The following is a 16,688-nucleotide window of genomic DNA, read 5'->3' on the forward strand; positions in this document are numbered from 1 at the left end:
ACATGGTTTAAGATACTCGGTACTCATCTTTTTTTTTTTTTTTTTTGCTACTCGTCTCTACATTTGGTTTTTGATACTCGTCTCTATTTTATGACAATAATTATGTTTGTGATTTAAGATTGGAACATAAAACAACTTCACGAGACTTGGAAAATAATTCTTATGAGACTTAGAAAATTAATAAAAGTATCTCAAAATATATTTATATATTAATTTTATGTTCCTAGTTTAAAAACCAAATATTAGACAAATTTATGTTTATAATTTTATGATCCAAAACTTAAATTAAAGCCATTACAATATATAACTAAAACAATTCGCCGGATTTTACACAAAAAATGCCCCCTCTCACTTCACTCGTGTGATGGTTGAATTCCATGGGATTCCCTACTTTCTTCTCAACGAGAGAAGCTTAAGTCAAATTGCAAGAGGAGTTGGAGTCATTTAAGGTTGCAAAAATGTTAATTGAAGTGAATCTTCGAAAAGAGCTACCCACATAGCTCATATATGGTTTCCCCAATGGACGGGAGTTTGAAATTATTGTCTCATATCCTTGGCTTCCTCCAAAATTTCATGTCCAAGGAGAACCGTGAGAGATCTAGTGCTTAATCCAAGGGTAACAAATCACAAACCGTCAAGGAAGACCCAACTGTTACTAATGGTTCTTGTGTAAGAAGAGGAGTAATAAACCCCAAAAAAAACTCTTGCTTCCTCAATGCTATCTAAAGGCTTTGCTTTCCTGCCATCCTTTTGTAAAGTTCTTCCAGGGATTACAGAGCGATATTCAACAGGTTTGTGACATGAATTGTCCTATTTATGCATTTATCTCCAATCTTTGTTGTCTTATTATAGTTGTTCATGTTTCTTTTGTATATATCTGACATGTAGTATATTTTTCGGTGTTGGTTTTTTGAAGGTTACGCATGAAGATTTGATCCAAGAAAAACTTTAGCGCAAAGATTAGTAAAAGAGTCACTTGAAAAATTAGAGCTTTTGTATATAATGGTTAGCTTATACTCATTTATTATTTAACAATTTGTTGTCAATTTTTTATAAACCGAAAGTTAGCTTTGCTTGCCCTTATTCAAATCTCTGAGACTGTTGTATCTCAGAAACTTGATATTGTATAGGAGAAGTTGACCTCTCAGGTACCACCGATTCTTCCTTCAGTGTCGAACAATGAGGACACCCACTGGAATTACTAGTTGGTTCTCTCAATGTTGAATCTCATGTAAGTCATTGTACGAATCTTTCTCGTTCATCTTTAAGGCAGTCTCTTTAAGCACCCGAGAAATTAAATATGGATTGTTTTATTATTTGTTCTTATTACAGATTTTACTGATATTACTTTTTCTCATCTATTCGACTAACTAAAAAATTGTATTATAATTTAACTGGTAAATCTTTATATAGTGACTTATTTAATATATCGATTTCTTTTTAGGTTGGTTTATAAATTATTTTGATTGATTTTCAAGATTGTGTTAGTCCAATTAAATTATTGAATTATGTTTTAATCTAATATCTAAATTCTTGTTTTAAATTAACTTATGTTTGCATTAGTGGAGACCATGTAAAAATTTGTGTAGAAGATTCAACAAATCAAATCAATCATTCAATTTTTTGTGTAGATATTAGTTAAGCACTAATTAATTATCATTTACATTAATATTAGGTACATTCCAATTTTTTTAATTAGTGTTAATTATATAAAATTCAAATAATATTGACGGTATTTGATCAAATATTCTCCTTTTAAAAATGTCCCCAAAATGAAATTCTATTTTGAGATTTATCTACCAGACTGTGACTATACATCACACAATAATTACAACTTATCGTTAAAACTAAGTGAATAACTGAACTCAAAATTTGTTGTTTTAATTAACCAAATTTTTTTTAATGAAAAAAGTCAGAAATTCTCTTTGTGGAAAGTAAAGCGGGTGGACGACTCGAGACTGAACTCCTGACAAAGGGATTTTAGTGGTCGAACAAGCGTTGGACTTCCACAGTAGAACACACCTGAAACAATACAAATTAAAATTAATCTAAAAAAAAATCATGTACATTAAATTTCAAATTAAATGTATTAGATTTTTCATCCCAAATAAATATTAACTAAATCTTTGAAATTTTTCTTTACCAAATGAACTACTAAAATTTAAGATATCTTTATCATTCAAAGTACAAAAATTCGATGACAAAAAAAAAAAAGTACAAAAATTCCAAAAAAGTCAGACCAGAATATACTAAATCAAATATTGTTTACCTTGTTTATTACTTAGCTAGTTTCAAAATTTTCTTAATAAATATGCAAGAAAAATAAGTGCTTAATTTTTTTTTTTTTTTTTTTGCTAAGATTGTAAATATTCATTAAAGTGCTTTATATGCAACTAGTTGAATATATAAAAAAAAAAGGTTCAAGGTAAATACATGAAAATTCCCTAAGTTTCTTAGATGGTGTGAGAACTACACTTTAAATATTTAATTAGTAAAAATACACTAAAACATTTTGCTAGCAACAGTACTAAAGAATGTTTTAAGTAAATTAGGAGAAACAATATTTACGTACCTATGCGAGAAGTTTCGTGCTTGCTTGACAATTCAGAAAAAACCTTCCTCCAATTAGGTCTTGCGAAATGGGTTCGTATCTGAATCAGGTGGAATATTAGAAATATATTGTATTTGTATATAACACGATGAAAAGTATAACTATTTGTAAATAAAATATTAAATGGATAATATAATGTACAAAAAAATGAACATACTCGGCTCTCGGACACAATGTCAACACCATTTTTGGCATGTTGAAGTTTCTGGACCATAGCAATTAGAGCAGATCTTGCATCTCCTGCTTCGTACATACTTGTTAAGTAGTTATGCATCTCTATCACATTCTGTCAATACAAAAAACGAATGAAAAATAATATATAGATAAAGATATCTATTTTAAATTTGCATTTCATCATTAAAATTTCTCATCAAATTATTTTTCTTTTCATGATGTTTCAGTTTTAATTACTTAGAATTTCTATGGAAAAAAAAAACAATTTAAGTTTTTTCTTTCAACATTATAAAAATAATTTTGTACTTTATTAGACTATCAGAAATTCTGATATGAAAATCTTATTTAACATCATTTAAAATCTATTAATATATGATAAAACTGGATATAAGAACTTACGGTTTTGTCATACACTGCAATATCATCCATAACTCCTTTGAACCATTCGAAAGAAGCTTGTTCTCTTGTCACCCAGTAAAAATATGCTCTTTGTGGAAACTTCCTACCTCCTCCACTTACACTACCTCCTCCATTTACACTAGATCCTCCATTTACACTCGATCCTCCATTTACACTTGATCCTCCTAAGCTCTCACCTCCTACACTTCCTTCATACTTTTGCCCCTACATTTTCCAAATTTCACACCCCATCACTTTTTCATAGATAGACTTTGTTTCTCCAAGACTCACTATGGTTGTAGATTACTTACGGCTCTTGGAATACCAGGTTTGAGATTGTTCAACATGTCTTTTAGGATACTTATAAATGGGGTTGCCCCTATCCCTAGCCCAATCAACAAAAGGATATCATACTTCTGATAGTTTTGTGCCGGAGCTCCGTATGGTCCTTTGATAAAAATTCTTGGAAATCTGGTTGTGAAGATATGGATAGGATGAGATCATATTTCGATCAGCTTATGTTGAAATATCCGTGCATGGATTTGGTAGTAAATATATTCACTTACAAGGCTTGTGATTCTTCAACGTGAGGATTTGCACCTCTCGCTCTTGTTTCCATCCTAATAAGACTATTTGGACTAGGTTTCGATGTTTGATGAGGCTCACATGTCTACAAGAAACAAGAATTTACTATATAAAATCAAATTTGGAGTTTAATTTTGGTTAAGATGAGTGTTTATTGAAAATGATAAATGTTAAAAAATTTGAAAAGACAAATTAAGAAAATTACCTCTGCAAATCTGTTCCTAAGTTCAGAGGTCCAATCTCCTAATGCTCTTATGTGAACGCTCAAATATTCATCTCCGGGTGCAGAAGTGACGGAGAATGGATGCCTAAACCACAAAGACAAAATGATAAGTACAATGATAGAAATAAATAAATAAATATATAGGTTATATGAATTGGTTAGATCCTTTTTTGAAAAAGATGTTATTACCATTCGAATTTGGAGATATCAGGACACTTGACAAACATGTACATGCCACTTTTGTACTTGAACCCTTGAGGTTTTGTCATATAGAGTGCAAGAACATTGCCTGAATATACAATAGCCTAGGCATGCAAAAATTTACGAGGAAAGAAAACACAATTAAATTGTTATTATTACATTTGACAATCTTCATAATTTAATAATGTTGTAAGCAGGACAATACAAGAATCTTAATTATACCTTTATAATATGGACACGATGGTTGTGTTCTTGAACTCTTGAGAAAAGCCTCTCGCTCGCGTACAACACCATTGGTATGGCCACGTACATCCATGTCTACATTTTCCCATACAAACAAATATTTTTAAGAAATACTAAAGTTTGATTGTATATCTCCTAACATATATTCATTTTAGTATTTATATGTATAAACTTACCGTTTTTTGGTACCAAGGCTTCTCGATGATAAGAATGTAACCATGAATGATAAGAAGAGCATAGGCAATAACCAGCAAATGATGAGCATACCAAAACGAATTAAATCCAGCAAGACGGTTAAACGGTTTAGGCAATTTCACTATGTTTCTTCTGAAGTAATGCATAGCAAGCGTGAATGAGATACCCATGAAGATGATCATTAGAACTCCTGTGACCGAAACCGGGGTCAGCATTAGACCTAAATAGGTCGGTTGCATGAACCCCAAGAGATTTCCCGCGTAATCATAGTACAAATCGTTAGGGCAAGCACTTAGCCTAGGATAGTTGCATAGCATGTGTAGTGCCGTGTGGAGCAAGGAAATAACCGCTATCGCCACCGCTATCAACTTATGGAAGTTGATGTTATCATCGAACGGGATCAGGTGGCTCAAGAAAGTCGATCTGAGGAACGTAAGGGTTCTTCTTAAAACAGGGACCAAGATCAAAGCCATGTTGAGTTTAAGTATTTCCGCAGTTCCTTTCGCGGCGCAAAGGCAGCGTCCGGTGATGTTGTAAAGAGGGCTTGTGGTGAACTCTTCGTATTTCCATATGAAGAGGGCGGCGTTTACTGCGAGCCACAATGTAACGACCCAAATCTTTTTCCAGTGCTCGTACATTAGCTCGGCGGTTACTGAAACGTATTTACTAGTCGGTGTTCTGTAACGTTTTGGGATCATGGCTCGCGTTAGCTGTTGCGATTTCCTCACCACCTTATGTGACTCAGCGTTTGATACAATTCCTGTTAATAACACCTCGAGTTGCCACATCTGGTTGATGTAAACTAAAGAAATGTCAGAGTGGACGAGGCATGTAACACAAAGATATATGTTTTAACAAAAAATATGCAACATGAAGATATAGTTTTGGATTTAACATCAATATTAATTAGGTTTCGATTTCGTAAAACCTAAAATTACCATTTTCTACTATATTTATCATTTTCATATAATAACTAAAAGATATTGCAGCGTGGACAACGCATGCAATGTATACTTATATTTTTTTTTTCGTATTTAGTACTTTTATATATAAAACCTAAAGCTATATGATTTTTTTTTTTTAAACTGAAACCAAAAACCAAAAACTGAATTCACCAAAGTTCCTGTTTTTTTTTGTCTATAGCCGGGGAATTTTCTTTTTTAGAAAGGCTAATCTCCGTGTCCAAAACTATTTAGCTTTTGCAAGCTATATCATAGTTTTTTTTTAACGTTACTATTTTCATATATATGACAAATAACTTCGAATTGTTTGATTATACCCTAGCTTCAAAACGATGAACCAATAATTACATTAACCAATAACTAGTTGATCTACATTTTTAGACCTACAAGTCTGAAAATTTCACATGGTCACTCTAATATATCGTAGATTATGGAAATGGAATCAAAATGATACCTCAATGTAACCGTGTTGGTCGGGGTCGAGTTCTTCCATGATCAAAGAAGCATAAGATGCAGCATTCTTCTTTAGATTAGCGAGCCTGTTCGCTGATGCACTCAAGACTATGACCTCTTTAACTTCCTCTTCTGTTAACTTCCCGTCTCCATCCTTGTCACACCTAAACCGCAATTGTTAACCTTTGTTGCTATATATTTTCAAATTAAAACCAACATAATAAAAAGTAGTTACATGTCGAAGAAGATCTGGAGGCGACAGTCGAGATCTTTCTTGATCATGTCTTCCCAAAAAAGCTTGAGTTGTTCCTTATCAATCCCATTTTCTGTGTTTATTTGTCTTCTCCTACCCAATGCTTCATATACTTCTGCCGCAAACTCCAATGTATCTCCCATTCCTATTACACAAACATAATTATAACATGAAAACAACATTTTATATATTTCATTTTGAATAACAACCTTTTAAAGTTGACAAAAAACATAAAGTGTGACCTTATTTTTTTAAATTACATTTACGTAAAAAAAAAGGATGAATTTTAGTTTTACCAATGCAAACACCGAATTTATCCTTGGGAAGCCTCCCGTCAACGGCAAATTGATTGAACCGGTTCTCGATTGATCTCCACGAATCCCGTTCCCGTCCTGTGACAGTCCGATCAAGGAACCGTAGGCTTTGTAGTCCTCTAGCCGCACTAGATGTAGTCCTCTCGACTCTTTGTGGCCCCGGTCTTTTTTCTTGGGCAATAGGGAGCGGAGGCCCCAAGTTTCCACTCTTCCTCGTGCTCGGGGGCCCGAGATTACCGCTCTTTCTCCATTTGTTTACACTCATGGACCTGATTATCGATCCCACGCCAAGATTCTTAGACACATTCTTCAAGATCCCACCACCACTACCACTACTCTCGGGATTATTGCTATTGATTGTGTTTTCGGATTGTTTCACGGAACTCTCGCCTTTTGGATCTATCTCGACGCTCTCTAACATCCATTTCGTTGAATCTTCGGTCCCAACCTTTCTATTGTTGTTCATTATGGCTTATAATTTTGTAGCTTTTCCTTTTCGTCGATGATTTAATTTTTGATGCGAATGAGGATATAATTCACTTTTGCTTTTTCGTGTTGTTTTGCCATTTATCAACCAATTGATCCTTATAAATCTTTGTTTTTGGTTGATAAAGAATCATGAGAGATCCTGATTTTCTCTCTCGTTCTCTTTTAGTTCGTGTGAGTTCTTGCTCTTTCTTCTGCGAAGTTTTGAGATCGATAATTCTATGAGAAGAGACTAAGAATAGCCTCCTAATTGTGTGTCGTTTGTAACATGGCGCATAGTCTATTTACTTGGGAAGAGAGACACATGAAGAGTTACTAAAAATAGAAAATTTTAAGGAAAGTTAAACCCTTAAAAGAAAGGAAGATCAAACGAAAAAAATAAAGTAGATAGATACAATACAATATAACAAAACTTCCCCAAACGATAATCATATGGAACATTTTGTGGTAATGACTTAATTTTTGTAGTGAGTTAGTAAGTAACCTGATAATTCCCATGTTGTGTTGATTTGTTTTAATTTTTTTTGCGTTTGAATGATAAAACATATAATTTAAGATGAAACAAATTAAATGCTTTAATTAAACATCATATATTAATATATTCTAAAATATAAGTATAAGTATAACATTGCGAGAGATATGGGAGTGATGACAACAATTGCTATGCTATGATCTCTATTTGTACTATTGAAAAATATTGTATATCTCAATATGAGTGAAGCTAACCGAAAATTATTCAACAAATTTATCATTATTTAATAATTTTTATACGATAACAAGAAAATAGTTTTTCAAAAAAAAAAAAAAAACTACGAACTAAAAGATGGATCTCTCTCTTTTTTTTTTTTTTAAATTTTTTTATCATCCGAAATTAAATATAACTTAAAAGAGCCTGAGGAATGTTGTTTACATAAGTGATATGAACCTGTTCTGTACGAACTTTTCGTGCCAGATTATCCGCTTTTACATTAGCACTACGAAAAATTAAAGATAAAGAAAAGGTTGAGAATTCTTCCTTGTCGCTCTAAAATTCCTCCAAATACACTGAAAAAGCTGGCAATTCGGTTGGAGAAGACACCATCTTCACCAGGTCAGAACAGTCTGTATAGAATGCTACCTCTTGATTATCTGCACCAATCATACACTTCATCGCCCAGAGAAGAGATTCGACTTCTGTATGTAATGGAGATAGACTTCTACGGAGGTTGGCAGCTCACAAGATGGGTGAAAACCGACCCCACTATATCGACTCGATAAAGGACTAAAAGACTCTAAAACACACTTTAACTCAATAAAAGATATGGTATAGGAAAGAAAACAAATACTCAAAACCGATAAAAAAACACAACATATCAAAACATATTGCACATATATGTAAAAACATTAAAATAAAAATTAAGTGTAAATCAAAATACGGTAAAAAAAAATTGTCAAAAGAAAAGCGATCAAATAAATGATAATAATTAAAAAAAAAAATTTGTAGTTCTTTTGGTCAAAATCCACAACACAAAACAGTGGTTTGGTTTCTTATAAATTTGATTCCATATAATACTAACTGAATTTGTTCAACATGAGTTAAGTTTAAATGAATTTTTAGTCTTTTTTTTAAATGACTAAGAAGTTATGGACCTAGATCCGTACATTCTCTCAAGCTAGGATCCATCACATTTTATATATCCCCAATTTCAGTCTTGCATATGAGATGGATCACATGTGAACATCTAAATCAAACATGAGATGAAAAAGGTTGAAAAAATCATGCAAAGCAAAAGCATGAGATGATAGACGAACCAAGAAAATCAGTGTCATGGGAGAAGACAATAAAAAAATATTCAGTCAGACTTTTTTTTTCTCTTTAAAAAAATATTTTTAAAATACACAATTAATTTATATGTTATTTAATAAACCAAAACAACAATGTTTTAGTTGAATAAAAAAAGTATACCACATAAACGCCGTATACTCGGCCATGTTAACCCAAACTGTATTTAGTATACTCGGCATCTTTTGGAACATTATTTCTAGAGTGAAGAAAACTAATGTGATCATTGACCTTGAGTTATCTACCGTTGACGGCCCGATCTTAGACATCTATTGAAAGGTTTCTAGTGTTAGCAGTCTTTTGCAATTCGGCTTCTACTCCTTGCAATCGCCTTTCATCTCGGAAGATCAATTGAGAAAAAAAAAAAAAAGTATGGACATCTCAAAATGATCGAGATTCAAAAGAGAAGAGACACAATTTTTTTCACTTCGGCCTGACCCGGTCCAAGAAAGACTATAAGACAAGTCCAAATCCTTTGGGCTTCTCTTAAATATAAAGGAAATTTTAAACATTTTACGATCAAAATGTTCTTTTGTTACAAGTCCAAGTGAATTCAAATGTAAAAGTGAAATATAAACAACCCACATCATAAAAAAAGAAAAAGCTCTCGAAACAAGTAACAAAATTAAAAAGATAAAATATAAAACACTCCGAATAGTGGAGTCAAGATGGAAATGTTTATTTCAATTTGTATATTGTTTTACAATATTTTTATCTAATATTTGAATAGTGTCCACCAATATTTGTATATAAAAGATGGAAATGAAACTTTTAGTAAATTTGGACATGTATACATTACATGGAAAGTGTTACTGAATTATTATTTTTTTTCTTTTTTTTGTCAAAGTGTCAGTGAAAATCTATAAAAAAAACTTTTAATGTATATAAGTAAATGTAAATGCTATGAATTGTTGCTTCAGTATGAGTTTAAATATGGTTAGTTCAATTATTATTATATTCGACTCAAGTCTAGTTTTATTATTATTTTTTGAGTTGACCAAAAAAAAAATGTTTAAACGACGTCGTAGTGGAGTGTGACACGAGGACTCGTCTCTCTTCTCGTATCAACTCGCTCCGAGTCGACTCATACAAAAACTCGGACCGTCTCTTCCACTCTCTTTCCCAAAATTTTTTTTTTTTTTTTTGGTGTTGTTGCAATTTCACCGTCTTCTTCGTCCTACTATGCCCTAAGTCTCTGTGGCTTTACCCTTTTTCGTCTTTTCACATAACCCCCACTAATCTGACGGCTCTGCTTCCTTCCACGTCACCTTCGTCTTCTTCATCAACCCTCTCTCTCTCCGTCACCGTCTTCTCCTCCTTCTTTAAGTTTATCGCGTTATTTATACGGTTTCTTCTCTAGGGTTTCCTCCAGATTCATCTCTCTTTTCCTTTTTTCTTCCTCCTCGAAGAACTTCTTCAATTTTGCTCAAGCAGAGACCTTCGAGCTCCAATTTTTGTTCGATTAAGGTACTTTTGATCATAATTCATCGATAATCTTTGAATTGAATTGAATTGGTACTATAAAGTTTTTGTTTTTTCTTGTTTGATTTCTAAAGTTTTGTTTTTTTCTTTCTGTGTTCTGGGTTTGTGTTTGTGTTTAGGGTTAAAGAATCATAGGACTGTGTCTGTGGAGTGGAATTGGGGGTTTTTATATGAGGGATGGCGATCGAGAAGAGTAACGTCAAGGTTACGAGGTTTGATCTAGAGTACTCACATGGTAGTGGTGAATCTATGTCAAGTTATGAAGAAAGACGTAAAAACTCAGTGGCTAATAATGTTGATTCTGAGGATGAAGATGATGATTTTGATGAAGATGATTCTGGAGCAGGTTCTGATGATTTTGATTTGCTTGAATTAGCGGAAACTGGTGCTGAGTTTTGTCAAGTTGGGAATGTTACTTGTAGTATTCCTTTTGAGTTGTATGATCTCTCTAGTTTGGAAGATATACTCTCTGTTGATGTTTGGAATGAGTGTCTCACTGAGGAAGAGAGGTTTAGTCTCTCGAGTTATCTACCTGATGTCGATCAGCTTACTTTTATGCGTACTTTGAAAGAGCTTTTCGAGGGTCGGAATTTCCACTTTGGTAGTCCGGTTAAGAAACTGTTTGATATGTTAAAGGGTGGGCAGTGTGAACCGAGGAATACGCTTTATCTCGAAGGACGTAGTTTGTTTCTAAGAATTAAACATTATCATAGTTTGAGGAAGTATCATAATGATATGGTGGTGAATCTTTGTCAGACGAGGGATGCTTGGGCAAGTTGTAAAGGGTATAGTATTGACGAGAAGCTTCGTGTACTGAATATTGTGAAAAGCCAAAAGACTTTGATGCGTGAGAAAAAGGATGATTTTGAGGAGGATTCATCAGAGAAGGAAGAACCTTTTGATAAGCCTTGGAGTAGAAAGGAAAAAGATAGGAAGTCTACACAACACAAATTGGCCCGTCATTCTGGTTATGGTGTTGATTCAGGTTTGGAATTTCCTAGCCGGCGGCAGCTGGCGGCTGTTGAACAGGATAGATATGGAACACCAAAGTCGAAACCGAAGTTTCCTTTTACTAAAACGTCTGTTGGGCCGTATGCTTCAGGTTATAATGGGTATGGTATGAATTCTGGATACAACCCCTCTTCTCTTGTTAGGCAGAGGTATGGTTCAGGTTTGGTTCTTGGGTCAGAAGATAATATTGACGATGATGATCAGGATCCACTCTTTGGAATGGGTTCTCGACGAGACCGGGATAAATCTGGATACTCAAGGCCTGGAAAGAAACACAAATCTTCAAGAGATGGAGAACCAATTTCTGAACATTTTATGGGTCCACCATATTCATCAAGGCAGTCCCACAGCAATTACGCAAAATCGAGTAGATATGCAAATAATATTCATCCTCATGCATTTGCCGACCAGATGAAGCCTGTAAAAGGTAGTCTAGCAGACCTTCGTGGTGACTTATATCGGCATGGGAAGAATCATGGAGATGCCTTTTCTGTTGATCCCAGATATATATCTGATGACTTGTCTGGTAAAAGCAAAAGGTTGAAGTCTGAGAGGGACTCACCTGATACTAGTTTGAGATCTTATAGAGCTTCTATGCAACAAATGAACGAGAGGTTCTTAAATTCTGATTTTGGCGAGAACCATGTGCAGGAAAAGATTAGGGTGAATGTGGTACCAAATGCGAGGTCTGGTGTTGCGGCATTCAGAGATAGCAGGATGTTCATGGGAAATGATGATACAGAGTCGGATTCATCCCATGGCTATGATGATGAGGAAGAGAGAAACCGCGTAATACGGAACAAATCTTCTGTCTCAGTTGGTGGGATGAATAATTCTCATTTTCCAATACTCAAATCCAGGCAAGATAGTAAAAAGAGCAAATCCAGAAAGAAAGATATGCAGGAGACTGAATTGCTTGATGGACGGAGTACTTACTTGAAATATTTAGGCGTACCTGGGGAACACATCTATGCGCCAGGGACTGAGAAGCACTCCTTTAAGGCAAAACAGAAGGGTAAGATGCGTGACAGGAGTCCCTTAAATAACTTTTCCTCTCGAGATTTTGAAGATGGCCCGATGACAAGCTTGAGTGAGTTGCAGGACAGAAACAACAGGAATGAGTTTTTCAGGTCAAACAAGAATAGCCAGACAAGAGAGCAAATGATTGATAGACCACTGTTTCAGAGACCATCTGCAAAACCATATTTGTCTGGGAGAAAAAGGGGCTTTGATGAAGATGACGAATCACATGAGATGAGAACATTGGCTAATGATAGTGCCCGTGGTCGACTTAGTAGGAAATATCAGGTTTCTGAGGATGATGGTAATAGTGGTGATGAAAATTTAGAGGCCAGGTTGTTGGTTACATGTAGTACTGTGTCGAAAAAGAGGAAGACTAGAGTCTCTTTGATGGACATGGAGAGGAGGGAGGATAATGGTGATCTGCAGCTTTATTCCGACATTCAACAGCCGGTTGATGATGTAATTGTGTCAAAGAGAAAGGGAAAGAAGAAAATGGAGGTTGATGTTGGTTTTATTGATCTGGAAACCTCTGACATACCGAAAGCAGGAAAAGGAGCAAGTGAAGTAGAGGTGGAAACCAAGCCGCAGAAGAAGCCATTTGTGTTGATCACACCAACAGTTCACACTGGCTTCTCTTTCTCTATTGTACATCTTCTATCAGCCGTACGTATGGCAATGACAAGTTTGCGTCCTGAAGATTCATTAGATGTTAGCAAATCTGTGGCAGTGGAGAACGCAGAACATGAAACTGGAGAAAATGGTGCCTCCGTGCCCAAGGAGGCAGAGGATAACAAGTCGCCACAGCAGGGAATTGGGAACTTGCCATCCCTCACTATCCAGGAGATTGTTAGCTGTGTGAAGTCAAACCCGGGAGATCCTTGTATCCTTGAGACACAAGAGCCACTTCAGGATTTGATTAGAGGGGTTCTGAAAATCTTCTCTTCGAAAACCTCGCCTTTAGGGGCAAAGGGTTGGAAGCCACTTGTAACATTTGAGAAGTCCACGAAATGCTGGTCTTGGATTGGCCCTGTTCTCAGTCCTTCTGATCAAGAGACTGTTGAAGAGGTAACATCGCCTGAAGCCTGGGGTCTCCCGCACAAGATGCTTGTCAAGTTGGTTGATTCGTTTGCAAATTGGCTGAAAAATGGCCAGGAAACTCTTCAGCAAATAGGAAGTCTTCCTGAACCACCGTTGTCACTCATGCAGTGTAACCTTGATGAGAAAGAAAGGTTCAAAGATCTGAGAGCACAAAAGAGCCTTAGTACGATTACCCAGAGTTCTGAAGAAGCAAGAGCCTATTTCCGCAAAGAGGAATTTCTGAGGTACTCAATTCCGGACAGAGCCTTTGTGTACACAGCTGCTGATGGTAAGAAGTCAATTGTTGCTCCTCTGAGAAGAGGGGGAGGGAAGCCAACCTCGAAAGCTCGGGATCATTTCATGTTGAAACGCGAGAGACCACCACATGTCACAATTCTGTGTCTTGTGAGAGATGCTGCGGCCAGATTACCTGGTAGTATTGGGACAAGAGCTGATGTTTGTACCTTAATAAGAGACTCGCAGTATATCGTGGAGGATGTGTCTGATTCACAAGTGAATCAAGTCGTGAGTGGGGCCTTGGATCGTTTGCACTACGAACGGGACCCTTGTGTCCAATTCGATTCAGAGAGGAAACTGTGGGTGTATCTACACAGAGACAGAGAAGAAGAAGATTTCGAGGATGATGGTACTTCATCCACAAAGAAATGGAAGAGACCAAAGAAAGAAGCTGCAGAGCAAACAGAAGAACAAGAAGCTGTCACTGTAGCTTTCATTGGGAATGAAGAACAACCCGAAACTGAGATGGGTACAGATCCAAAGACGGATGAGCCCACTGGTTTGGACGGAGATCAAGGTGCAGCAGACCAACTGTGTAACGAGACTGAACAAGCTGCAGAGGAGCAAGATAATGAGAACACCGCTCAGGGTAACGAGCCAACGATATGGGAGCCTGATCCTGCTGTTGTTTCTAATCCGGTTGACGAGAACACATTTATCTGCCAAGAGAACTCAGTGAATGATGATTTCGATGATGAAACATGATCGGTGATACATTACCAGGTAGGTCTCAAACACTCTCTTTCATATTCAGATCTCATTGATCATAAGTTATGATCTAAGTCCCCCTGAGTCTAAGTCCACTCCCGTTGTTTTTCAGGTGAAAAGGCCAAGAGGGTATTTGATTAACAGAAAGAGAAGCTTATGTGGATTTGTTGTATAATTAATTGTTTGGTCCCAATAGATGTCAAAAAAGAGTGAGATCACAGTCTCTCTCACAAACAGCGTTGAAAGGGTTATTCCTATTGTTCTCATGCCATCCATGTTTTTTTATTCTTAAAGAAAAAAAGAATAGAAGTTAGTTTAGTGATCAGTGTTATTTTGATTAAACATCAATATTTGATATATTATACGCCCTGTTCAAAAACGCGGACGCCTAGCCGCCGAGGCGGCCGCAAAGGCGCTCAACGGTGGACCTCCGCCGCGAATAACCCAAATCGGCCGTATTAATCGCTTGCTCGAGTAAATCTCCTGTTTGGAAGCTTGGGTGAAGTTATCTTGGCTTAGTTTCTTATAAATCTATTAGATCTATAAAAGTTTGGTACATAAAGCAAGAAAAACAACTAAAAATGGTGAAAAAAAAAATATTAAGACGGCTATTAGGGTTGGATGTCGCAGGGTATAAAGAGGAAGAAGGAAAGAAAATTACGATTTTACCCTTAATTAATAGGGAAATCCAAAAAAATGTGACCAACATGCGGGTAATGCGGGTCGAACTGAGGACTTGTGGAGTTTACCACCAAAGCTAGAGTGATTTTTGAAAAATGAATGCGGTAGTTTGTATATATTATAGATTTTAATAGAAAAGCCTTAAAACTAATTCCCGATTAATCCCCGTATAATCTCCGATTTTGTCGCTAGGCGCTAGGCCCACCTCGAGCGCCCGACTAGCGCCTAGCGATGTTTTGAACAAGGATTATACGTATAGTAAAAAAAAAAAAAAACGTTTCATAAGCAGGCAATATTCATGACGAAATGTTGGAATTCATTATGATATGATTGACATCAATCACAAATACTATAAAACTGAATAACCTTCGTATGTTTCTTCTTTTCTTTTTTTCGTATGGAAGTCTAAATTTGGACTAATATGTGTTATGCGTTTAAATTTGGACTTGTACAATTCTCAAAAGAAACTTGTTCCAATTTCTTATAATCCATCTCTCTACGTCACTTTATAAAATCACTTTCAGTTACTTCTAATAATGCATTTGTTTAACATCATTTTACAATTGATTTCCAAATTATCAATAGGTTAACTTCTATATATTCTCCAAAATCAAAGTAGAATATTTGACGGCTTAATAATACTATAATTTTAAATTTTTCATCCTTTTGCCCCTAAAAAAAAATCATCCTTAACACAACTACTTAAAACTTACATTCTATCTTAATAATTCTTTTTTTTTTGGTGGATTGAGCCTTTTTTTTTTAAAGTAAAACTTAAAAAGAAATTACATTCTAACATATCTCGGACATGTAGACCCTCGAACATCCTCCAGCTCGAATTAACACAATCTGGACTAGAACCGACAACAAAAAAGCATAGTTTGCTAACCTATATGCAAGACGGTTAGCTTCCTAATACATGTGTGAAATACAGACTATCCAGTCCTTTGTAATGAAGTCATAACACAAACGTAGTAGGAAAGAGGAAAGACAACGGATGCGAGTCGCAAATCCCTGTCGTGAGAAAACCAACCACAATCTCCGAGTCTATCTCAAGCTATAGTCTCCGAGTTAATAATTCTTTTATTGTAAATACACCATCAAACTTATATTGTTACAACTTATAACTTTAATGAAAACTCCAATACTTACGACTTTCTTTCTCACCATAACATAGGGAGAGAGGATGTCAATCGAATTTGTGCTTAAATGCTTTTGGCAAATTTGCACAATAGAAATCCAAACTAAAGTCACAAGCATATATACAATCAGGCACTTGATCATATTCAGTCAACTTCTTGTCACATGAATCACGGGTGGTAAAGACTTTGTCTTTGAAATATAAGGGATGTACATGATAACATGAACATCGTGGACGAACAGTTCGGAAACTAAGCTGCAATGTACGTCGTCTATAGTTGAGTATTCAAAGATTATGTTCCTCGTGGCTGAAATGGTTTATCAAGTCATCACCAACCACCTTAAAAG

The 16,688-nt window shown here is 35.5% G+C and overlaps 2 protein-coding genes across 3 annotated transcripts; one reads left to right on the forward strand and one right to left on the reverse strand.

Annotated features, from left to right (window-relative positions):
* Positions 1–1,753: 1,753 nt before the first annotated feature.
* LOC9313505 (putative respiratory burst oxidase homolog protein J) lies at positions 1,754–7,490 on the reverse strand. Its single transcript, XM_002877391.2, has 13 exons — positions 6,596–7,490; positions 6,282–6,444; positions 6,048–6,210; positions 4,613–5,419; positions 4,416–4,511; positions 4,182–4,297; positions 3,975–4,077; positions 3,751–3,854; positions 3,496–3,655; positions 3,185–3,409; positions 2,769–2,897; positions 2,573–2,651; positions 1,754–2,022 (listed from the first exon to the last, which is right to left on the reverse strand). Exons 1-13 carry the CDS (start codon positions 7,077–7,079, stop codon positions 1,913–1,915), a joined length of 2,739 nt encoding a protein of 912 aa, XP_002877437.1. The 5' UTR covers positions 7,080–7,490; the 3' UTR covers positions 1,754–1,912.
* A 2,328-nt stretch (positions 7,491–9,818) lies between these two features.
* LOC9313506 lies at positions 9,819–14,844 on the forward strand. 2 transcript variants are annotated; one of them, XM_021024968.1, is made up of 3 exons: positions 9,819–10,388; positions 10,523–14,534; positions 14,632–14,844. In XM_021024968.1, the coding sequence occupies exon 2, from the start codon at positions 10,581–10,583 to the stop codon at positions 14,514–14,516; it is 3,936 nt and encodes a 1,311-aa protein (XP_020880627.1). In that variant the 5' UTR covers positions 9,819–10,388; positions 10,523–10,580; the 3' UTR covers positions 14,517–14,534; positions 14,632–14,844. The 2 variants fall into 2 exon arrangements, with proteins under 2 accessions (XP_020880627.1, XP_020880628.1); XM_021024969.1 differs by lacking the exon at positions 9,819–10,388 and having other exon boundaries at positions 10,505–14,534.
* The last annotated feature ends 1,844 nt before the right edge of the window (positions 14,845–16,688 follow it).

This window comes from Arabidopsis lyrata (genome assembly GCF_000004255.2).
Source record: "Arabidopsis lyrata subsp. lyrata unplaced genomic scaffold ARALYscaffold_5, whole genome shotgun sequence".
NCBI lineage: Eukaryota > Viridiplantae > Streptophyta > Magnoliopsida > Brassicales > Brassicaceae > Arabidopsis > Arabidopsis lyrata.